Consider the following 23,598-nt stretch of genomic DNA (forward strand, 5'->3'; position numbering starts at 1 on the left):
AATCAGGGTATAGACCGAGGGGCGGGAGGATGAGGGTTCTCACCAGAGAGCCCAAAGGATGGCCCAGGTCATCGCTGGGGATCACTGTCTGAGCACTATTTCAGCCCCACATTTTTCGGTGGACCTCCCACAATGGGAGTTGTAGAGCATCCCCCACGACACACACACCCCGCTCCTGGTGGTGGGAGGGGAACGGGGAAAGGACGAAAGAAGTAAGAGATGAAAAGAAAGGAGGGAGGGATGGAGGAAAAGGTAAAAGAAAAAGGACAAACCTTAATGTCCTCAGAGATTCTAAGGGACAAAATCCCAGGTGGGGAATAAAATTTGACCACCTTAAGCTAGTGTTTTCCATGCCTAAAATTCAGCTGGCGCCAGATGCAGCAGACTGAACAGGTTCCAAACCTCTCGGAGGCTCTTACCTTCTAAACAGGGACGTCAGTTTTCTAGTGAAATCAGGAAAAAGAAAGGAGAAAACTCAAAAGAGGTTCCTCCTGGTGCTCACATATATGAACCCAAATACTCTCTCAGACCTCAAAGAGAGACCTCGAGAAGGAGACTTGCTGAAGCAAAGCCACAGGGGTCTCTGAGGTTTCCCTGGCCCTGCGCCCCTGTCCTGCCTGGCTGATGTCAGCATCTCTCTGTGAGGTCACCACCTCCCCTGCACCTTTGGCCAATAGGCTGAGGTCCTGCAAAAAGCCTTTGTGATGTCACTGCCACACCCACCCCTCCCCTGCAGTGCTAATGTCCTGCCACAGGCCAGACACTTTGGAGGTTTGAGTTAGTCCCTGTGGATCACCCCGGTCAATGAGTGTTCATTCTAGGAAGCAAGCCGGCCAGACAGTAAAACATCACAAGCTGCTCCCAATGCTACACTTGGTTTCTCAGAAATGAGTAGACTTTATGGCCAGAAGAGACAGTTAGAGCATCTAATCTGACCCCCTGCATATCACAGGCCTCCTGTCTACCACAATAGCTACTTTTGGGGCAAACACATTCCGGAAAGGCATCTAGTCTTGATTAATGACATCAAGAGATGGAGAATCCACCACTTTCCTTGGTAGCTTCTTCCTGTGGTCAATCATCCTCGCTGTTGAATATTTGTGCCTTATTTGTCATAGGAATTTGTCTCTTTTCACCTTCCAGCCACTGGGTCTCGTTCTGCCTTTCTCTGCTAGACTAGAGAGCCCTTTAATACCCAGTATTTTCTCTCCATTAAGGCACTTCAACACTTCAGTGAAGTCCCCTTCAATCTTCTTTTGATAAGCTAAACAGGTTGAGCTCTTTCAATAGCTCACTAGAAGGCATTTTTCTCCAGCCCTCAGAACATTTGGTGGCTCTTTGCTGCCCCAGCTCCAATTTCTAGGACCATCTTTTTCAAAGGAGGACACCAAGACCGGAGGAAGGATTCCAATAGCAGTCTCACTGCTTCTGTGTCAACTCCCTATCCTACTCACGGCTCTGCTCCTTCGTCTAATGATGGCTTTAGCCCTGTTCACCACAGCATCACACTGGGAGCTCATGTTGAGTGGCTTCTCCACTCTGGCCCCTAAATCCTTTTCAGAGTCACTGCTTTCCTGGATACACGTCCCCATTCTGGAGGTGTGGCCGGCGTGTCTTGTGGCTACGTATAGGACCTTGCATTGGGCTCTGCTCAAACTTGTTTTCTTTGAATGGGTCCAGCTGGCCGAATGAGCCAGATCGCTCTGTATCACTGCCCTCTCCCCATCAGGAATTACCACTCTGCCTGTATTTTGTCACCCCCCAATCTTATCCGCAGTGATTGTATGTTTTCTCCCAAGTCATTGATAACAATTATTTTAAAAAATTAGTCCTTGAGAGCTTCTTCAGACCCTTAGTACCTGCTCCCCACATCACAGTGAGAAATGCTGTCCAGCCCTGCTGGTACATAGGGGATAAGCACAGAACAAACGTACCTTTAGGAGCTGTGTTGTCCATAGGCTCTGAACAACATGTGGGGGTCAGCAGATTACAAACGCACGACAGACCTGTAGTGTAGACAGGTCCCAACTGTGTCTCGGTTTCGCACCCTGTAAAATGGGGAGAACAAACAAAACCTTGATTAGCTCCATTTGATAGCTGGGGAAACCGAGGCACACAGCGGTGCAGAGACTCGCTCATGGTCCCAAAGCCAGGAATAGAAAACAGCAGATCTGATAGCCAGGCCTGGGACCTAACCCTGGTTTTCCTGACCTTGCTGCTCTAAGTTTAGTCACAGCCTCCATGTCTTTTCCCCCATGTCCCTTAATCCCACGTCACTGCAGAAGAGAGATTTTCTGGTAGCCAGCTGGCTCTCCTGCATGTGGATGTCGTTCCAAAAGACGTGCTCTGGCTCAGTCCCATGCTATGGTTGGCTGAAGGAACCACTTGGTCACATTCTAGGCCCTGAGTTATACAGGAGGGGCGACTAGATGCACATAATGGTCTTTTCTAACCTGAACCTCTATCAATCGCTACATTTTCTGCTGCTAGGAAGAGAACTCTGGACCTATTTTCTCTCATTCACTTTCAGTCGGAATAATTTCAATCCAGGCCAAAGGATTTCCTCTTCCATTGTGTCTTCAGCACCTTTGGGAGCAACCAGTTACTGTTACCCACAGGTTACCAGTTTCAACCTGTGCCTGGGTGAGATGGCCAGGAAAGGGGTTGGAGCTCAACTGCACCTGGCCCAGGTGATGCAGCTCCCTAGGGTGAAGGGAATAAGTGTGGGGGTCACGTGACAAGACGCAGCCTGTGACTAGGACCCAGGCCTGCTGAGAGATAGAAGGGCAGCCTGTGCTCAGCCAGGAGAGAGACCCCAAGGGAAGCAGGCATGGGAGGGGCTTGGAGCGTCCTTTAAAGGTCAGGGACAAGCTGGGAAGGGGCCAGGCTGAGCACTAAGGACTAGGCCCTAGGAGGGAAAGACAGGGCAGTTTAGGAGATGGGGCAGATAGTCCAGTTGGTTTCGGCTCCCAGGACCAGACACCCAGAGGTGACGGTGATTGTCGGGGCTTCTGTCCTTCTTCCCCAGTGTAGATTTGATAGTGGAGAAGACTGATGCCGTAAGGGGGAAGTGAGTTACCCCAAGGTCACCCAGTGAGTTTATATCACAAATGCATACTCGGAAGGATCCAATAGAAACATGGATTTTCCAGTCTCTTCTTTCTAGGAGTCCCCAGGGCTACGGTAAAATCCCTGCTGCCCCTCCCCATTCTGCTCACCTCCAAGATGTGCTGGAGTTTGTCTGTGCTGGGGGGTGCTGTCAGCAGGATCGAGAGCTCGTCATCCATGTTCTCTGGGCAGGCCTTGCTCAGAGCCTGCCAGCGGAGGGAGACCAGGGGTCAGGAGCCTGCATTAGCACCGGTGTGCCATTGTCCAGGAGCTGGCTGAGATAAGCGCTGCCTGGCCGGAGCTCGCACCCAGAAACCCTGCCCCAGGTCGGAACCCCCTCCCACACCCAAATTCCCTCCCAGACCTCACACCCGGAACCCCAACCCCCTGCCCCAGGTCGGAACCCCCTCCCGCACCCAAATTCCCTCCCAGACCTCACACCTGGCACCCCAACCCCCTGCCCCAGGTCGGAACCCCCTCCCACACCCAAATTCCCTCCTAGACCTCACACCCGGCACCCCAACCCCCTGCCCCAGGTCGGAACCCCCTCCTGTACCCTAATCCCTCCCAGACCCCACACCCCCACCCTCACCCCAATCCCCTACCCCAGCCCTGAGCCCCCTCCTGCACCCAAAATCCCTCCCAGAGTCCGCACCCCAACCCTCTGCCCCAGCCCGGATCCCCCTCTGGCACCCCAAACCCCTAATCTCCAGCCCAATCCCAGAGCCCGCATCCCCACCGGAGCCCTCACCCCTCCCTGCACTCCATCCCCCAGCCCCAGCCCAGTGAAAGTGAGTGAGGGTGTGAGAGCGAGCGACTGAGGGAGGTGGGCTGGGCTGGAGTGAGTGGGGGTGGGGCCTTGGGGAAGGGCATGAAAGGGGTTGGGTCAAGGGCGTTTGGTTTTGTGCAAGTAGAAAGTTGACAACCCTACCTAAGGACCTTTGAAAAGCAGTCTCCTTAGCACCGCTCCTGATACCAGGGGCCAAGGCGCCCCCCGACATGAGAACCACAATAGGCCAGAGCAAAACGCTGCGTTAGAAATCGGAGCTCAGGCTGCCAAGCGAACGATAGCTGACAGACAGGAGATGCAGGTATTAAGGTTGTGCCTTCAGCCAGCAACTGGTGTTCATCCGTTTGCACCACACACACACCTGTAGGCAGGGCCACTATTTCCTTGTCTGTCTGCCTGTTTAGCGTCTCTCGGTCCTTACTGTGCCCATCACCGTGGTGTCTGAGTGGCAAACCAAGGGTTTGACGTGTGCATATGAAACTGCCTGACTGGAAGGACGTGGTTTGGTGTGGATCAGTGACTGCTGGGGCGATTGGTGGCAGAAGGCTCTGAGGGCCTGGCTCATTCCGACCTGGCTCATTCCAATGGCTTCTACAGCTGAGAGCAGCCCAGTCTCCTGCCTGGGTCCGACGCAAACCAGGAAGTACAGGACCACGGTTAATAAGAGCAGCTCAAAAGATCATTTTCGCTGAGCCCAGCCCTGCACAGATTTCCAGCTTAGGTTTGCATTTTCAGCAAAAGTTCTTCTTGATTATTTTCTCCCAACCCCCTTCTGCCTCCATAATAGCCAGCCACCCCGTCAGTCGCATCCTGGGGCGCTCCAGGGACAGCGTGTGTGCGTGTATGTGTATGTCTGTATATATGTGTATGTGTACATGTGTTTATGTATGTGTGTACGTGTATGTGCACATGAGTGTGTGCACATGTGAGTGTGCGTGTGTATGTGTGTACATGTACCCCAGTCAGATGTATACATCTGGATTTCCTTTGAAAGAATTTTCCAATTGAGCTGATCAAGTGCAATGGCAAAGCACCCAATTCCTCTGCCCCCCAACTGCCTTCGCTGCTTTAACGTACAACCTGCTCCGCTGACACCTCTGACTCCTGAAAGCCCTAACGCTCCCGGGGAGCAGGCCATGCCCTGCCCTGCCCTGGCTGCCCCGGGTGTTACCTCGGAGGGAATCGTTCCAGATTCCAATGGGTGGCAGGTCCAGGGAAGAGCCTTATCTGGGGGGAGGCTGTACCAGACCCGCCCGACCCAGGCAGGCTCCCAGGTACTCTCTGCTCGGGGCTGATAAGGCTCCTTAGCAGTTTCTCTCCAAACAAATTCCAGTTCAAGACACCTGAGAGCTCCACAGCAGGGCAGCATCCCCAGAGCGCAGCAGGGCGGGGTTAGGGGGAGCAGTCGGTAGCAGCACCTGCCCCTCGTACGGCAGGAGCGAGAAGTGCCAGCCACGTGCTGCCTCCATCCCCAGAGGCCAGGTGAGAGTGAATTCCCACGTCCCCGCACGATTGGTTCCGTCACTCTTCTACACTTACATGGATTTCCAGTGTCAATGTTTCTAACATCAGCTTTGCCAGCTCTCCTTACACCTTTGTCTGCTAGAGCAAAAACCTGAAATGCAGCTACCTCCTCCTGCTGGGTGACTATAGACCTTAATGACAGAGCTCGGAACTGCTTCGTCAAGCTGACTAGCTGCAGCCCCTCGGGTTGCCTGCTCGAAGGTGGCTGGCCAGGCCACAAGTCATTTCTGTGCCTCTTCCCTGCTCCTTCTCAGCATTTGAACATCATTTGACTAGTGTGAACAAGAGTCTATACTGGGGAGAGCCCAGGGTGAGAGAGTCACTAGACTCTTGTCAAGGCTGCTTCCCCACTCTGAACTTTAGGGTACAAATGTGGGGGCCTGCATGAAAACTGCTAAGCTTAACTACCAGCTTAGATCTGGTCCACTGCCACCATTCCCAAGTGGATTCCCTTCCCTGGGAAGCCTTGAGAAACCTTTCACCAATTCCCTGGTGAATACAGATCCAACCCCCTTGGATCTAAAAACAAGGAGAAATTAACCATCCCCCTCCTTCCTCCCACCAACTCCTGGTGGATCAAGTTCCAAACCTCTTGGATCTTAAAACAAGGAGAAATCAATCAGGTTCTTAAAAAGAAGGCTTTTAATTAAAGAAAAAAGGTAAAAAAATCTCTGTAAAATCAGGATGGAAAATAACTTTACAGGGTAATCAAACTTAAAGAGCAATAGGCCAGAGCAAAACGCTGCGTTAGAAATCGGATTCAAAGTACAGCAAACAGAGGTAAACACTCTAGTAAAAGGTACATTTACATGTTGAGAAAACAAAGTAAAAACTAACACGCCTTGCCTGGCTGTTTACTTACAAGTCTGAAATCTGAGAGACTTGTTCAGAAAGACGTGGAGAACCTGGATTGATGTCTGGTCCCTCTCAGTCCCAAGAGCGAATAACTTCCCAAACAAAGAGCACAAACAAAAGCCTTCCCCCCCACCAAGATTTGAAAGTATCTTGTCCCCTTATTGGTCCTTTGGGTCAGGTGTCAGCCAGGTTATCCGAGCTTCTTAACCCTTTACAGGTAAAAGGATTTTGGAGTCTCTGGCCAGGAGGGATTTTATAGTACTGTACACAGCAGAGCTGTTACCCTTCCCTTTATAGTTATGACAACTCTGGTTATACAGTGCTCTGTATACATCTGTGAAGCAGGAGTGCTGAAACCCCAGTCACAGCCGGGGTCCAGCCCCAGAGAGCGCCAGCCTGGCCCTGGGGGGTGGGGGTGGGAGGGCGACATGGAGAGCAGTTTGGTCCGATGGAGGGCACTGCTGCCAGGTGGCTCATGGGGAGGGGTGGGGGTGGGCTGTGGCGTATGAAGAGTTCAGGTTGTTTTGGAAGGGGAGGGGTAGCCATGTTCCGGGGGGAGTTGGGGTGTGGGTGGGACCCCAAGTTGGGGGGAATGGTGCAGGGGACCCCTGGGTTTGGCAGGGAGCCCCCAGTCAGCAAAACGGCTGAGCGAGCTGGCTGCCCGGGACAGGCTGAGGATGTCCCCACTTGCAGCGTCATGCTCCAGCCTGGCGAGGGATGGCTGGCTGGGGAGGGCACCAAGCGCAGCCTGCAATGGGCAGAGTGGGGGTGGGGCTCCCAGCACGGACAGCGGAGATGGGAGGTGGGAAGGGGAGAGGTCAGTGCCCTGGGCAGGGTGATCCCCCGCTCCCCCACTGCAAAACAGCACACCCCCACCTCACCACCAGCAACCGAGATGGAGGGGACAGCTTAGTGCACGGGGGGGCGGGGTCCCTGATACTCCCAACTGCAAAATAGCAACCCCCTCCCCCCTGTCTGCACCCCAGATGCTGAGGAGAGAGGAGGAAACCTTCCAGCTGCACCTCAGCAGCTCCCAGCTTCCCTCCCCCTGAAAACACCCCTCTTTCCAATCCTGCTCCCCAAACTCCCCCCTACGCACGCTCTCCACGCAGGCTCTGTCAGGAAGGCCAATTAGACAGGGCCTTGTGTCCTGGGGATGCACTGAAGGGCCATGGTCAGGAGGGGAATGGAAAGATGCAGTTTGGGGGGGGGCAACACCCCTTCACATTCCCCCCCATCTTCACCCCTGCCAGTGGACCAGCCAGGGCTACGTCATGGCCCATCTTTGGGATACAGCCCACGATTTGGGAGCCCTGCCTGAGGGTGAACTTCATCAGGCCCAGCTGACTTGTTCTTTAGCCTGTTCTTTCCCTGTTCGGGGGGGGGGGGGAGTGGGGGGGGGGTGGTCCTGCCCCTGGCTGTTAGCATTTATGGTGTTCAGCATCTGCTCACAATGAACTTTGATTGAAGTGACTGAAGCCAAACAGGCAGGAAATGCTCAGAGATGCTCAGAGGACGTCAGCCTGACAGATAAATACACTGCTAGGAGCTGGATTATACCATGTGATGGGTGGAGTTAAAATCTCATTGACACAGCTGTGAGGATGCACTCTTCATTTAAGACAGCTGGAAGCAACAGGTAAGGGGGCCTCGTGTAGAACAAGCCATGATGGCATGTGCCCAGAAACTAGCCCCAGGTGGGCAGAGGATGCCACCGAGTATCGTTCTGAGCTGGTGCGTGTGTGACAGAGACAAGCCGGGCAGTGCAGCCAGGACACGGAGGCAGAGCAGGAAAGCCGAGCAGAGCCTGTGAGCATGGTGTGATCGTGGGAGGAGCATAGAGAGCTTTTGGGCCAGGTGCTGGCTAAAGAGGCTTGGAGCTGAGAGCAGGGAGGCTAATCCCTGCTGTTGGTTCCTGCTGTTTTTGGAGAAGCAGGACTCTGTATGTTCCTTGTCAATAAACAAGACATCAAAAAATTACCAGACTCCATTGCCAATTTCTGCTCCCCACTGGAACATCCCCAGGGCCCCAAACTTTGACTAGCCCCTTGGGTTGAAGAGGGACACCAATATCTTTATTGTGTGGTTTCGTTGCACGTCTATCTAATCTCAGTGGTTCATCAGCAACTAATTACTGTTGCAATGTTTTCTCATGTAATAACCATATTTATTAAAAACACAGAGGCCAGGTTTTTGAACCTAAACTCACCACTGCTAATACATGCAGAATTCAGATGTAAAGTCCTGGCTTTGAGTCATCCCCCATTTAAATGCTCAATGACAGTTGCTAGAAATCCAGTGTCATGATTCATTGATCACTAATGCCAAGGGGCAGTGGCAGGGCTGGGAGAAGCAGAGGTTAATGTGGGTCTAAAGTCGTAGTGAGTGACATGGCTTCCAGCGAGGCAGAGTGGAAGCGGGGGTCCAGTTATACACACCAATCATGCTTTTCGTGTCATTCGAACGCACCGGCGGGGTCGGCTCTCAGCATTTATTCCAGGGGATTTACCATGCAGAAGCCAACAGGAAGGGAGTGAGCAGAGTAGAGGCATTGCAGGGACTGCACTGATTAGGTGGGGGCTGGCGCGCCGTGTCTGATCTAATATTGTCTCCCCTTCTCAGCGGCGCCGTCTCCCAAGGAGGATGGGCTCCTCCTGCCGGACCCAGCACACGTCTGTTGGCTTAACCAGGATGAGGGAAGACCTGCACTCCCCACTCTTACAGAACCCTGCCCAGTAGATGTAGCCTTTCCCATTGAGCAGGACGTTCTGACACTTGTCGTACCACCAGCCTCCATAGCTACTTGCGCAATTCCCACTGGACTGGTCCTGATCCTTGTCAGTCGTGCTGAACTTCATGTTGTCGTGTATGGCCCCCAGGCCGGAGTGGTAGGTGGTGAGATAGTCCTCGCCGTCCCCAGAGTACCTGCCCAGTCTCAGCGGGTACCCACTGGGCTCATCCTCGACACTGAAGATGTCGTACTCTGCGTAGCGGGTGTTGTTGGATTTGTCCTCCACCACAAAGCGGACCTTGTAGATGTTCTGCCGCGTGAGCAGGGACAGGTACTCGTTGCCCAGCCAGTAATCCTGCTGCACGTTCCCAAAGCCGTACTTGTAGGTGCTCCAGGACTCCTTCCAGGTGATCTCTGTGTTGTAAGAATTTCTCTGCACAACGGTCCAGCCTTTGCCTTCGGTGTCCATGTCACACCACACCACTCGAGGGGGAGAGCCTGCCGGCTGGATGACATGGACCCCGCTGGGGCTGTCCCTGGGGATGTTGCTGCAGTCTTTGGGGAACCCTGAAATGCCACGAACATCAGGTTAAGGGGGCGGGGGGGAGGGGAGGGAGAGAGAGAGAGCGCGCGCTAGCTAGCTCAATCAAATCAGCCTGGGGTAACTGGAGGCTGGGTTTTTAGAGGCAGGTCCTGTGTATTTCACAATACTACAGCCACACAATCCGCCCCGGCCATTCCTGGCCACAGAATCCGGCTCCAGATCTTACACTTTCATTTTACCAATAAAATAAAATAAGAATAGTTTCTTGCTCTGCTGGTTTTGAAGAAACCTTGAAGAGATGAATCAAGTGTAAACCAAGGCTCTGTATCCTTCCTGAGTCCGTACTGCTGAAGAAATCATTTGGCGAGGGTGGGGGAGACGCTGCCAGATCCATCTCAGCGAATGTCAATTATGAAACCCATCAGTGACAATTTAAATGGGAGTTTTCAAAGAGCCTAAGGGAGTTTGACACCCGACTGTGATTGGAATTCAGTGGGATTTAGGCACCCAACTCCCTGTGGTGCCTTTGAAAATTCCAGACATCCTATCGAGGGGCTTGTCTTTGGGGCGGAAATTGTCCTGAACTATCCTGGTAGAATGAAAGCACTGTGGTTATACTGCTCCTCCCCTCCCCAGGGTCATCCCTCGAGCCTGAGCCCCCCCAGCTCCCCTACCCCCCAGACAATCCCCCTGTGTGCCCCACCCCCATAGCTGAGCCGAGGGGGAGGAGCTGCTGAGCTCTGCGGGGGCAGGGGCTCAGGGCCACCTCTGGAGCTGGTTCGGCCCCTGGCCTGCCTGGGCAAGCCCCTGAGCAGCTCCCAGAGCCGCTGGAGGTGTGGGGAGAAGGGAATGAAAACCCCTGACAAGGAGGAACTGGCTCTCCCTGCTGCCTGGACTCTGGGGGCAAGGCTTCTAGGCATGAGCGAGAGATCCCCAGCTGTTAGCCGGGGCTAGCCCTAGTATAGGAGTTGGTGAGATGGAAGGGTAGAACTCCCAGCCAATTTGGGGGGGGGTGCCTGGTTCCCACACGCTGCCCTGCGGTTGGCACCAGTGCTCTTCAGTCACTGCCGGGGGCTTGGCAGCCGTTACCGGAGAAAGGGATAACGAAGCTGTGGAAAGCAAACAGCCAGTCGAGCAGCACCTCCCCCACCCCGGCTGGCCCATTCCCAGGCGCTGGAGGCCTGCGAATGGGAGTAGTGGGGTCACTAGCGCAGGCTGGCCTTGCGATCCCTTCGGAGAACTCAGCGTTCCTTGGGGCCCAGCGCTGACGGGGGGGCTGGAAGGTGCATTCAGTGGATAAGTGGATCTAGGGGTGACCCCGGCATGGGGGAGAGGAGCAGAATCAGGCCCACGATGCCCTGATCTCGGATATGGCAGATGATAGAAGCTCTCCGACGGGTTCTCTACTCACCCCTCTCGACCTTCTTGTGGGCCAGGGCCCCGTTGCCCTGCACGGGGGCTACGCAAAGGAGCGCCATCATGGACAGCGCAGACAGGAACTGGACTGGACTGGAACCCTGCAGGGGACAGAAACCGCTGGACATGAGACCAGGAGAGAGTTTCACAAGTGCCTAAATCCCACTAGAAGTCACTGGGATTTAGGCACTTAAGTGACTTAGCCACTCTTGAAAATGTTACCCTTAGACGCTAAGGCCAGAGTTTTCAGAGGGCTCAACTACTGGGCCAGATTTTTCAGAAGAGCTCAGCTCCCAGGTAGGCACCGCAGGGCATGGCTGGATGTTCAAAGGGGCTCAGCATGGGGGGGGGGCAAGTCTCTGGAGATGGGGTGAAGCCACCATTCACCTCTCCCCCGGCCCGGCCACTGTCTCCATCTCTGCAGCCGGCCCGATTAGCACACAGCGGGGACCCAGCTGCATGGTAAAAACCATTCAAAGATTGCGGCTCCGATGTCCTGGCTCCCGGGTCCCGGCGGGTCAGGGCCGGCTGGAGCGCTCCCTGTGGTGGGGAAGGAGCTGCCTCCTCTCTCCCCGCGCTGCACCGCTGCAAGGGGAGTGCTGCTCGGAGAGCAACCCCCTCTGTCCCAGCTCCCCCCGTCCACAGTCACTACCACCAGCCGGAGGGCCAGTGCCCGCTCACCCACACAGAGACAGCAGCTGGGCAGCCTCCGGCAGGGCTCTGCCCCCCTCAGATGAGCGCCAGGTGAGAGGGGCCCAGGGCACAGAGCTGCTGCTGTGCCACACGCCAGGCATGCTGCCCCCTGCACTGCAGCCCAGCAGCCCAGAGGGGGACACGCTGCTGACACTGCAGCTGTTCTGTGGGCCCAGCTCAGGCCAGGCTTAAAGTGGGCAGAGTCGCCAGGGGCCACAGTCCTGGCCAAAAAGAGTTCAAAATGGAGCCGGGTCGCTGAGGGGTGCACTGTAAGCGCTGCCCTAGCAAGGGCATGGCCACTTATTTCAGCCGGGATTAACATAGACACCCCTCCCCCGCCCCACACATGCTTTTCCCAGGCCACCTTCAGCACTCAGCGCAGGGATTCACAATGACCTTGCCGGATCAGCAGCCCAGAGCAATCCAGACTCTTGGACAGAAACCGGCTCATTCACCCCCCGCCCCCCCCCCCCCCAGGTATATCTATCCCGGCCCTGGTATTACATCTTGTGTAGCTACAGCCCACAGAACGCAGAGCACGGCATATGCAGCCCCCAATGCGAAATAGGTTGAGAACCCTACAGCAGAGGCTCACGTGTGAAGCTCCAGAGGTCCCAAGTTTGATTACAGCTGCTGCCGGCCCATGACAGTTGCAAAATGGCAGCTTTTTGTGGGGTGAGGCGGGTTGGGGCGGGGTGTGTGTGTATGTGTCAAACCAGAACAGGCTAAAGCCGCACTGTCCTCCTTTTGGACTACATGGGACCCCAGCTACCTTTCAGCGCCTCATGGATAAGCTACTACACCCCCATAATCATTATGCTGCTGCCTACCTGGACGATGTGGTCATTCATACCCCAGACTGGGAAACCCACCTCGAAGGTGGAGGCAGTCCTCAATACCTTCAGGCGAGCTGGCCTTACAGCTAACCCTGCTAAGTGTGCTGTAGGGTTTACGGAGGCCAAATATCTTGGCTACATTGTGGGAAAAGGTTTGGTAAAACCCCAACTGAACAAGTTAGAGGCCATCCAAAATTGGCCCCGACCACAATGCAAGAAACAAGTCCGGGCATTCCTAGGTGTGGTGGGGTATTACCGATGATTTAGCCCCAACTTTGCCACAAGGGCAAAGCCCCCTGACAGACCTACTGAAAGCCCACGGACCTGATCTGGTGAGATGGTCTGACGGAGCAGAGAGAGCGTTCACAGACCTACAGACTGCCCTCTGCAGTAACCCCGTACTGATAGCCCCAGATTTTACCAAGGAATTTATCCTGCAGACGGATACATCGGAAGTAGGGTTAGGGGCCGTTCTATCACAGATGGTTGGGGAAGAGGAACATCCAGTTCTCTACCTCAGTAGGAAACTCCTTCCGAGGGAACAAAAATATGCTGTGGTGAGAGAGAGTACCTTGCTGTAAAATGGGCCATGGAAACGTTGCGCTACTACCTGCTCGGGCGCAGATTTGTCCTCGTGACTGACCATGCCCCTCTTCAATGGATGCAACGGAACAAGGAGAAGAACACTAGGGTGACCAGGTGGTTCTTATCCCTCCAACCTTTCCAGTTCCGTGTGCAACACAGAGCAGGGAGCCATCACGGTAATGCCGATGGCTTGTCACGTGTGCACTGTCTGGCGTCCCAAGCTGCCCAACCCTTGGTGTTGAGCAGGGGGGAGGGATATGTGACAGACCCAGACAAGTGGGGTACAGAAGCCTTGTAGAAGGCAAATATACTGGCCATTGGATGAATAGTTTTCTGTTCTCTGAGTGACCAGAGCAGGGGCTGCACTAGAACAAGCAGGAACTTTCTTGAACCAATTTAAGGCAGGCAGGCTAATTAGGACACCTGGAGTCAATTAAGAAGAACCTGCTAGACTCAATTAAGGCAGGCTAATCAGGGCACCTGGGTTTAAAAAGGAGCTCACTTCAGTTTGTGGTGGTGTGTATGAGGATCTGGGAGCAAGAGGCACTAGGAGCTGAGAGTGAGAAGGCGTACTGCTGGGAGATCCTTTTTTAAGAACATTATTGGATTTCTGTGTTTTAAGAGGTCTGTGCATGTTTTTCAGTTAGCTGGTGGCAGCAGCTGATTTCTTTTCCTTTTTTCAGTTCTTCCCCAGACGGGGGGGGAAGAGTTCGGGGGTACCCCACAGGAAGGAATTCCCAAGTGCGCCTTCCTGGGCTCTCAAAGGGGTGGCAGCATTTACCAATCCACGGCCAGGAGGATCTGTAACCTTGGGAGTTTAATACAAGCCTGGAGTGGCCAGTATTAATTTTTAGAGTCCTTGTGGACCCTTCCCCCCCCCCCCCCCCCCCCCCTTCTGCACTCGAAGTGCCAGCGTGGGGAATCAGCCTTGACAGCATCCCAGCTGGGGAAGTTTCCCATTAGCCTGGCTCCCCAGACCCGGAGAGACTGGCCCAGGGCAGTGTGCAAAGCCCAGCTGATACGAACGCCCACAGTGACTGTCCTGCAGCACGGGGCAAACGTCTCAGGTCCCAGAGCCTTGGTACCTTCCTCTGCCCCCAAGAGGAGACTAACGAAAAATAATTCCCCGAAATGAGGTAAACAGCCCCCTGACTTGCAAAGCAAAAGAAAATACAGGAGTTGGGGCACCGTCCCCTTGTGCTTAGATCAGGGGGCTGGAGCCAGGACTCCTGGGTTCTAGCCCTATATGTGCTGCTTCCAGGGCAAATCAATGGCCTCTCTCTGTGCCCCTCTCCCCAGCCACAGACTGGGGGCAGTGAGGCTGCAGGAGTTCCAGGGGTTGTTGTGGGGTCACTCCCCGCAAAGGGAGAGGGGCGGGAAAGGGTTAATTCATGAAATCCAGAAAGTGATTAAAGTTGCCAGCCGGACAGACAAGTCCCTGAGCTCCAGGAAGGGGTCTCGGGCCTGGGGGCTGCAGGTCCGACTAGAGCTAAGGGCGCTGCTGGGACACTGTGTGTAGTGGGGGGCTGAGAGCCCCTGACCCGAACTGTGACCCCTTCACCTAGTGCCACCGCCCCCAGCCCGGGGGTGCGGCCCCCCGAGTTCCAGCCTCGGAACACACGGACCAGCTGACCCCAGAGAGGCGGGGCCAGAGCCCGGCCGAGCTAATGGCGGCTCCGCCCATTACAGCCCCGGGGCCCAGGTCTCATCCCCCCCCCCCGGCTCAGACATTCGGTTCCCCTTCGCCAGCCGGCCCAGCGACCGGTGACGGAGGAGGGGCTGCGCGCCGCTATTGGCGGGATGGTCCCCTCTCAGCCAATCCCTGCAGACCGGAGGCGGGGCTGCGCGCCGCTATTGGCTGGATGTTCCCCTCTCAGCCAATCCCTGCAGACACGGCCAGTAGCTGGGAGCTGGAGTCCGGTCTCAGCGCCCCGCGGGGTTCTCGGGTTGTGGTGCCGAGACCGGGCATGGCCCTGGCGCTGCGCCTGCTGCTGCTGGGGGCTGTAGCCCTGCCGGGGGGCCACTGCCGTGAGTATCGGGGGGAGACCCCGGGGAGGGGGGAGCTGGGTGTGGGGGGGCAGCCGGGCTGGGGGGCGCAGGGAGGGGGGAGCTGGGTGTCGGGGGGCAGCCGGGCTGGGGGGCGCAGGGAGGGGGGAGCTGGGTGTGGGGGGGCAGCCGGGCTGGGGGGCGCAGGGAGGGGGGAGCTGGGTGTGGGGGGGCAGCCGGGCCGAGGGGGTGCAGGGAGGGGGAGCTGGGTGTCGGGGGGCAGTCGGGCAGGGGGGGCAGGGAGGGGGGAGCTGGGTGTCGGGGGGGCAGCCGGGCTGGGGGGCGCAGGGAGGGGGGAGCTGGGTGTCGGGGGGGCAGCCGGGCTGGGGGGCACAGGGAGGGGGGAGCTGGGTGTTGGGGGGCAGTCGGGCTGGGGGGCGCAGGGAGGGGGGAGCTGGGTGTGGGGGGGCCGTTCTGGGCTCTGCGTTCAGAGGTGTCAGGATAACCACACCGCTCCCCCCAGCACTGAGCGGTCACTGACATGGAACGGTGACGTTGCTATAGTGACTGGGGGGGTCCTGGCCCCCTTGTGCCAGGTGCTGCCAGGGTCGCTGCTGGGACACTGTGTGTAGTGGGGTGCTGAGAGCCACTGAACTGTAACCCCTTCATCTAATGCCAACCTCACCCAGCCAGGGGGTGAGGCTTCGTTGGGGCCAGAGCACCCATGGGTGCTGCACACGCTGACAAGCCCGTCGCAGCCCCGTGAGGTGCTCAGACTGGGAAATCCCCGGGTCCAGGCGCTGCCCAGGGTGTTTCATTCCCCGCGTCTCAGGGCAGGGCGGAGCTTTCAGACACGATTCTTCCTGTTTGCAGAGCTCAGGTTGAGGGAGAGGGAGTAAATTAGCGCCCCCCCTCCCCCCCCCCCCATAGACCAGGGTTAAATGAAGGGAAAAGGCTTCTTGGATCTCTGACCTTTCATGGCTCCCAGAAGATTCTTCACGCTGGGTTTCACCCCAGTGCCTGGAACTCCTGAGTGTGGTTTGTCCTTGGCTACGTACGGCTAAGTTGTGTCAGCACCAGTCCAGTTGTACTCCCAGTCAGCAATGGCAATGGGTCGTATCTGTAGTGGAAGCAGGTCATTAGAGGTGTCCTCCTAGAGAGGAGATGTTAACTCCCCTCTGTCTCTGGTGGTGTTTTAGCACCCCAGGGCGAGGGGAGAGTCTAGAACCCTGGATCTGTGATTAATCAGGTCTTAGTTTGGGTGCGAGCTCCCGTTGCAGAGCACAGAACAGCTGCTGCGTTTGTACTGTTAGGATCTCCCGTAGCTGCCGGATAAAGAGCTTCCGGATCCCAGTAGGATGGGGTGAGGAGAGGGGAAGGCACATCCTGCTTTTCCTGGCATGGACTTGAATTTCCCTTGTTCTCCATGAGGCAGCAGCTCAGACGCTGGGCAGCTCAGCAGCCCGTATTGATCCGGGTGAGGGTGCAGGGTGGATTTGGGGTTTGTTTAAAATGGCTTAAGGCACATTGGTGCCCTTGTGACACCTCAGTAACAGGTGTGGTTTGACCTAAACAGGGTTAGGCCCCAGTGCAGCCTGGCCCTACTGGGTCATAGAATCATAGAAGATAAGGGTTGGAAGAGGGGAAAAGGACCCTGCCCAACTTACTTGGGGTTCGCAAGAAGGCTGGCTAACCTAGTGAGGAGGGCTTTAAACTAGGTTCGTTGGCCGGGCGGAGGGGGGGTAAGGAGACCAAAGCCCTGAGGGAAGTGGGATACCAGGAGGAAGCACGAGCAGGAGAGCACAAGAGAGGAGGACTCGTGCTTCACACTGAGAAAGCAGGACGATCAGCGAGTTATCTTAAGTGCCTATACACAAATGCAAGAAGCCTGGGAGACAGGCAGGGAGAACTGGAAGTCCTGGCACAGTCAAGGAATTATGATGTGATTGGAATAACAGAGACTTGGTGGGATAACTCACATGATTGGAGCACTGTCATGGATATAAACTGTTCAGGAAGGACAGGCAGGGCAGAAAAGGTGGGGGAGTTGCATTGTATGTAAGAGAGCAGTATGACTGCTCAGAGCTCCAGTATGAAACTGCAGATAAACCTGAGAGTCTCTGGATTCAGTTTAGAAGTGTGAGCAACAAGGGTGATGTCATGGTGGGAGTCTGCTATAGACCACCAGACCAGGGGGATGAGGTGGATGAGGCTTTCTTCAGGCAACTACCAGAAGGTACTAGATCACAGGCCCTGGTTCTCATGTGGGACTTCAGTCACCCCGATATCTGCTGGGAGAGCAATACAGCAGTGCACAGACAATCCAGGAAGTTTTTGGAAAGTGTAGGGGACAATTTCCTGGTGCAAGTGCTGGAGGAACCAATTAGGGGCAGAGCTCTTCTTGACCTGCTGCTCACAAACAGGGAAGAATTAGTAGGGGAAGCAAAAGTGGATGGGAACCTGGGAGAAGTGACTATGAGATGGTCGAGTTCAGGATCCTGACACAAGGAAGAAAGGAGAGCAGCAGAATACGGACCCTGAACTTCAGAAAAGCAGACTTTGACTCCTTCAGGGAAGTAATGGGCAAGGTCCCCTGGGAGACTAACATGAAGGGGAAAGGAATCCAGGAGAGCTGGCTATATTTTAAAGAATCCTTTATTGAGGTTGCAGGAGCAAACCATCCCGATGTGCAGAAAGAATAGCAAATATGGCAGGCGACCAACTTGGCTTAACAGTGAAATCCTTGCTGATCTTAAACACAAAAAAGAAGCTTACAAGAAGTGGAAGATTGGACAAATGACCAGGGAGGAGTATAAAAATATTGCTCAGGCATGCAGGAGTGAAATCAGGAAGGCCAAATCACACTTGGAGTTGCAGATAGCAAGGGATGTTAAGAGTAACAAGAAGGGTTTTTTTACAGCTATGTTAGCAACAAGAAGAAGGTCAAGGAAAGTGTGGGCCCCTTACTGAATGGGGAGGCAACCTAGTGACAGAGGATGTGGAAAAAGCTAATGTACTCAATACTTTTTTTGCCTCTGTTTTCACGAACAAGGTCAGCTCCCAGACTACTGCACCAGGTAGCACGGTATGGGGAGGAGGTGATCAGCCCTCTGTGGAGAAAGAAGTGGTTCAGGACTATTTATAAAAGCTGGACGAGCACAAGTCCATGGGGCCGGATGCACCGCATCCGAGGATGTTAAATGAGTTGGCTGATGTGATTGCAGAGCCATTGGCCATGATCTTTGAAAAATCATGGCAATCAGGGGAGGTCCCGGATGATTGGAAAAAAGCTAATGTAGTGCCCATCTTTAAAAAAGGGAAGAAGGAAGATCCGGGGAACTACAGGCCAATCAGCCACACCTCAGTCCCTGGAAAAATCATGGAGCAGGTCCCTCAAGGAGTCAATTCTGAAGCACTTGGAGGAGAGGAAAGTGATCAGGAACAGTAGCATGGATTCGCCAAGGGCAAGTCATGCCTGACTAACCTAATTGCCTTCTATGATGAGTTAACTGGCTCTGTGGATGAGGGGAAAGCAGTGGACATGTTATTCTTTGACTTTAGGAAAGCTTTTCATACAGTCTCCCACAGTATTCTTGCCAGCAAGTGAAAGAAGTATGGGCTGGATGAATGGACTGTAAGGTGAATAGAAAGCTGGCTAGATCATCGGGCTCAACAGTGATCAATGGCTCCATGTCTAGTTAGCGGCCAGTATCAAGCGGAGTGCCCCAAGGGTCGGTCCTGGAGCCGGTTTTGTTCAACATCTTCATTAATGATCTGGAGGATGGCATGGATTGCACCCTCAGCAAGTTTGCAGATGACACTAAACTGGGAGGAGTGGTAGATACGCTGGAGGTAGGAATAGGATACAGAGGGACCTTGACAAATTAGAGGATTGGGCCAAAGGAAATCTAATGAGGTTCAGCAAAGACAAGTGCAGAGTCCTGCACTTAGGACGGAAGAATCCCATGCACTGCTACAGACTAGGGACCGATTTCCTACGCAGCAGTTCTGGGAAAAGGACCTAGGTGTTACAGTGGATGAGAAACTGGATATGAATCAACAGTGTGCCCTTGTTAGCTTTTTTGGCAACATCCTTTTGGGTTGTATAAGTAGGAGCATTGCCAGCAGATCGTGGGACATGATCAGTCCCCTCTATTCGGCATTGGTGAGGCCTCATCTGGAGTACTGTGTCCATTTTGGGGCCCCACATTATAAGAAGAATGTGGAAAAATTGGAGAGAGTCCAACGGAGGCCAACAAAAATGATAAGGGGGCTGGAGTACATGACTTATGAGGAGAGGCTAAGGGAACTGGGCTTATTTAGTCTGCAGAAGAGAAGAATGGGGGGGATTTGATAGCTGCTTTCAACTACCTGAAAGGGGGTTCCAAAGAGGATGGATCTAGACTGTTCTCAGTGGTAGCAGATGACCAAACAAGGAGCAATGGTCTCAAGTTGCAGTGGGGGAGGTCTTGTTTGGATATTAGGAAAAACTTTTTCACTAGTAGGGTGGTAAAGCACTGGAATGGGTTACCTGGGGAGCTGGTGGAATCTCCGTCCTTAGAAGGTTTTTAAGGCCGTTCTTGACAAATCCCTGGCTGGGATGATTTAGTTGGTGTTGGTTCTTCTTTCAGCAGGGCATTGGACTAGATGACCTCCCAGGTCTCCTCAAACCCTAATCTTCTATGATTCTATGATCTTACAAAACTGGGTGACTGGGCAATAAAATGGTAGGTGAAATTCCGTATGGATAAATGCAAAGTAATGCACATTTGAAAACATAATCCCAGTTTATATGTATAAAGTGGTGGGATCTAAATTAGCTGTTACCACTCGAGAGATCTTGGAGTTATTGTGGATAGTTCTCTGAAAACATGCACTCAATGTGGAGTTCCAGAGGGGTAGCCATGTTAGTTTGTTTCTGCAAAAACAAAGGGGAGTCCCATGGCACCTTAAAGACTAACAAATTTATTTGGGCATAAGTTTTCGTGGGCTGGAACCCACTTTGTCAGATGCATACACGAAAGCTTAGTCTTAAGGTACCACAGGACTCCTCGTTTTTTCAATGCGCAGTGGCAATCAAACAAGCTAACAGAATGTTGAGAATCATTAGGCAAGTGATTGATAGTAAGACAGAAAATATCATATTGCCTCTATATAAATCCATGGTATGCCCACATCTTGAATACTGCATGCAGATGTAATCATTTCATCAGAAAAAAGAAATATTGGAATTGGAAAAAGTACAGAAAAGGGGAACAAAAATGGTTAGGGGTATGGAATGGCTGCTACATGAGGAGAGATTAATAAGACTGGAACTTCTCAGCTTGGAAAAGAGATGACGGGGGGTGATATAATGAAAGTCTATTTTTCCACAGAGGTTGCGGAAGTCATGGGATCTGTGACTTCCAGCAAACTCCATGACTTCAGAACACGGCGGCCGGAAGCTGTGCGGTCCCCCTGCCACCTGTAGCAGCCAGGAGCGGTGGGGCGGCCTCTGTGGGTTGTGGGGGAACCAACCGCTCCCAGTTGCTGTGGGTGGCAGGGGGACCCAGAGCTCTGAGTGGTCTGCAGTTGCCTAGCCCCTGTGTGTGGTTTGTGGGTCACGCAGCTGAGCTCTCCATTTTGCCATGGATATTTTTAGTAAAAGTCACGGATGGGTCACGGGCTTCCGTGAGCTTTTCTTCATTGCCCAGGACCTGTCCAGGTCTTATACTACAAATATCCATGATAAAATCATAGTTTTAATCAAGACTGGTATGGAGAAAGTGAATACCGAAGTGTTATTTACCCCTTCACATAACACAAGAACTAGGGGTCACCCAAATAAATTAATAGGCAGCAGGTCTAAAACAAACAAAAGGAAGTGTTTCTTCACACAACACACAGTCAACCAGTGGAATTCCTTTCCAGAGGACGTTGTGGAGGTCAAGACCATAACACGATTCAAAAAAGATCTAGCTAAGTTTATGGAGGATAGGTCCACCAATGGCTATTGGTCAGGATGGGCAGGGATGCTGTCCCTAGCCTCTGTTTGCCAGAAGCTGGGAATGGGCGACAGAGGATGGATCACTTGATGATTCCCTGTTCTGTTCATTCCCTCTGGGGCACTGGGCATTGGCCACTGTCAGAAGACAGGAGACTGGGCTAGATGCGCCTTTGGTCTGACCCAGTCTGGCCGTTCTTATGTTCTGAATAAATTACAGTAAATTCTGTGCACAGCCGGTGTCCTGGCTCCCACCTGTAGCTTGGACACATTCCCCTGCCCACCTTGCCTTCCCCAGCTTCAGCTCCTGCATCTCCCCTCCCCCAGTCCTCCTGCCCCACCCTCTCCCATAACACCCCTTTCCTTTTCCCCACACCGCACTCCAGCCCTGCCCCTCCTCCTGGGCCCCCTCTCCTGCCTCTCACTCCCCTGTACCCCCAGTACACTGTCCCCATATGCTCCCGTACTCCTCACATGCTCCAGCCCCCCGTACCTCCCTACCCCTTCCTCTCCTCACTCCCCCTCCAGCCCTGCCTCCCTTTCTCCTTCTACCCCACCGTCTCTTTCTCCCCGGTCAGGCCGTTCTGTGAGCCCTTCCCCAGATCTCCCTCCCACAGGAGCCCTCCTAAGGGATGGCGCTGCCTCTCGCATATTGCCAGGGGCTCCTGGCAGGGTCTGGTTCGGTCTGACTCTCCCCTCCCCCAATCTCCCCCCTCAGGCCTGCACTCCAGGCGCATTTTGGACACTGTGGTGTCGGAGCCTGCCCCGGGGCTGCCCTGGTACAGCCGTGTTGTGTATGTGGACGATCAGCTCACCTATGTCTACACCAGTGGGACGAAGAGGGCGGAGCCCTACACACTGTGGATGGCGCAGAACGAGGGTTCGGAGTTCTGGGACGAGGTGACCTGGTGGGGACAGCGCTTCCAGAAATGGTACAACGCGAGTCTGAACACCCTGAGTCAGCTCTACAACCGGACCGAGGGTGAGTGAAGGACACAACACGACCTAGGGATGCAGGGAAATGGGGTGGGGGTTGGGAGTGTGGTTGATGTAAACAGGGTGAAGGGACACCGGGATGTGTGTTGGGGAGGGGACAGAGTCCGAAGGCGCATTTTCTCGCTGGAGTCAGTGTGAATGTGGGGGACAAAGGGATATGGGATGGGGGGAGGGGCTGCAGGATGGAGGGTCCATGCGAAAGAGATTTTTTGACACCCTCCAAAGTGGGACTCTCAGATTGTCCCCTCCCCAAACAGCCCAGACTTCTGCTACCAGTCCCACTTGCAGCTGCCTCTGCTGCCCTTCGGGGGGGCCCCTTCCCACCCCCGCCCTTTTCCAGACATATATTTCCCAGACAGAGTGGCAGAGGTGCAAAAGCCAGAAGTTCCCAGCAGACCCGGCTAGTCCGACCTCCTGGTGATGCAGGCGAGAGAATCGCACCCAGCGATTTCTGGACAGGGGGGTTTGTTCCTCTGGCTACAACAGTGACTCTGTCAGATCCTAGAGCTAGAACAGGGTTCTGAGACGTCTTGTCTCAATTCCCAGATATCGAGTGATGGGGAACCCCAATATCGACAGCCCCAAGTGTTCAGACATCACGAGTCAGACCCCCAAAATCCTGAGTTTGGCTTAAGCGTTGTAAGTATTTTGGGAATAATACTGGAGCTTATTTTTATTTGCCCTCTGGTTTGAGCCCTTAGGGGACACATTTCTGGGGTTTTCCCTGCTGCTAGAAGGACTAGAAGTTACTGCTGTAAGAAAAGAGAGCTGAGACTTTCCCCTAATCCCATGAGTCCAGGAACTGGGGATTTATTAAAACCACCCACTATCATGAAACGCACAGTAAAGTCACAAGAGCAGGCAGTGCTGCGTTCACCCCAGCCCTGGGGAGAAGCTGCTCACCAGTGAGCCTCCTTCATTGTTCACTTTGTCTTATTTCCAGAGTGAGTTTATCTCAGGTCAGACTCTGCAGAGTGTCATCAACTTGGGCTGGAGAGTTAGTGAGAGAATCAGCCCCTGCAACGTGCAGATTTCAGAGTAGCAGCCGTGTTAGTCTGTATCCGCAAAAAGAACAGGAGTACTTGTGGCACCTTAGAGACTAACAAATTTAGCTGTAGTCCACGAAAGCTTATGCTCTAATAAATTTGTTAGTCTCTAAGGTGCCACAAGTACTCCTGTTCTTTTTGCAACGTGCAGAGACTCCCGGGCTGCCTTACTCCTGGCAGCACAAACCCAGCACGGAGCCCCCGGGGTCAGGCAGGTTCCCCTGCATGCTATCGATAGACGTGTGCAGAGCCGTTCTTCCTGCTCAGTCCCTGATGTGGGGGGCTGTAGTCATCTGGCCAGGCCCCCGATTGTGCTGTCTCACTTAGCACGGGAATGATCCATAAGCGTTCAGTGCCTGGCGCTGCTGAACTGTCCCTGGCCGGTGAGGGTCTCTCTGACGTAATTGCTCCTCCCTTCCTGACAGGGGACTCGCGAGTGACAATCCCTGTTTCCCCCGTGTCAGTGGTACTGGCCTGTCGCATTGGTGCTCACCCAGGAGTGTCC

General features: G+C 54.2%; 2 protein-coding genes across 15 annotated transcripts in view; one reads left to right on the forward strand and one right to left on the reverse strand.

Moving 5' to 3' along the window:
• Nucleotides 1–1,934: 1,934 nt before the first annotated feature.
• On the reverse strand, nucleotides 1,935–19,176 carry LOC135978351 (fibrinogen-like protein 1-like protein). Of its 2 annotated transcripts, XR_010595762.1 has the most exons (5): nucleotides 16,041–19,176; nucleotides 10,964–11,069; nucleotides 6,285–9,575; nucleotides 3,219–3,314; nucleotides 1,935–2,048 (listed from the first exon to the last, which is right to left on the reverse strand). XR_010595762.1 is itself a non-coding variant. In XM_065579311.1 (3 exons), exons 2-3 carry the CDS (start codon nucleotides 11,031–11,033, stop codon nucleotides 8,896–8,898), a joined length of 750 nt encoding a protein of 249 aa, XP_065435383.1. In that variant the 5' UTR covers nucleotides 11,034–11,069; nucleotides 16,041–19,176; the 3' UTR covers nucleotides 6,042–8,895. The 2 variants fall into 2 exon arrangements, 1 of the variants encoding a protein (XP_065435383.1); XM_065579311.1 differs by lacking the exons at nucleotides 1,935–2,048; nucleotides 3,219–3,314 and having other exon boundaries at nucleotides 6,042–9,575.
• Nucleotides 13,591–23,598, forward strand: part of LOC135978350 (class I histocompatibility antigen, F10 alpha chain-like) — a 35,467-nt gene continuing 25,459 nt past the window's right edge. For 9 of the 13 annotated variants that reach the window (XR_010595760.1, XR_010595761.1, XM_065579301.1 and 6 more), the window contains exons 1-2: nucleotides 14,953–15,110; nucleotides 21,770–22,033. Coding sequence is in view for 11 of the 13 variants with exons in the window: in XM_065579301.1 (XP_065435373.1) it covers nucleotides 15,050–15,110; nucleotides 21,770–22,033 (325 nt within the window). In the remaining 2 variants the exon portion in view is untranslated. Of the gene's footprint in view, nucleotides 13,707–14,934; nucleotides 15,111–19,702; nucleotides 19,796–19,874; nucleotides 22,034–23,598 lie in introns of those variants that run through there. The other 4 variants (XM_065579309.1, XM_065579310.1, XM_065579307.1 and 1 more) reach the window with 4 other exon arrangements.

This window comes from Chrysemys picta, unplaced genomic scaffold (genome assembly GCF_011386835.1).
Source record: "Chrysemys picta bellii isolate R12L10 unplaced genomic scaffold, ASM1138683v2 scaf219, whole genome shotgun sequence".
NCBI lineage: Eukaryota > Metazoa > Chordata > Testudines > Emydidae > Chrysemys > Chrysemys picta.

Coding starts and splice junctions, on each gene's coding strand:
- LOC135978351 (XM_065579311.1), bottom strand. CDS start 11,033: ATGATGGCGCTCCTTTGCGTAGCCCCCGTGCAGGGCAACGGGGCCCTG. Junction 9,576..10,963: donor CCACAAGAAGGTCGAGAGGG/GTGAGTAGAGAA, acceptor GTGGCATTTCAG/GGTTCCCCAAAGACTGCAGC.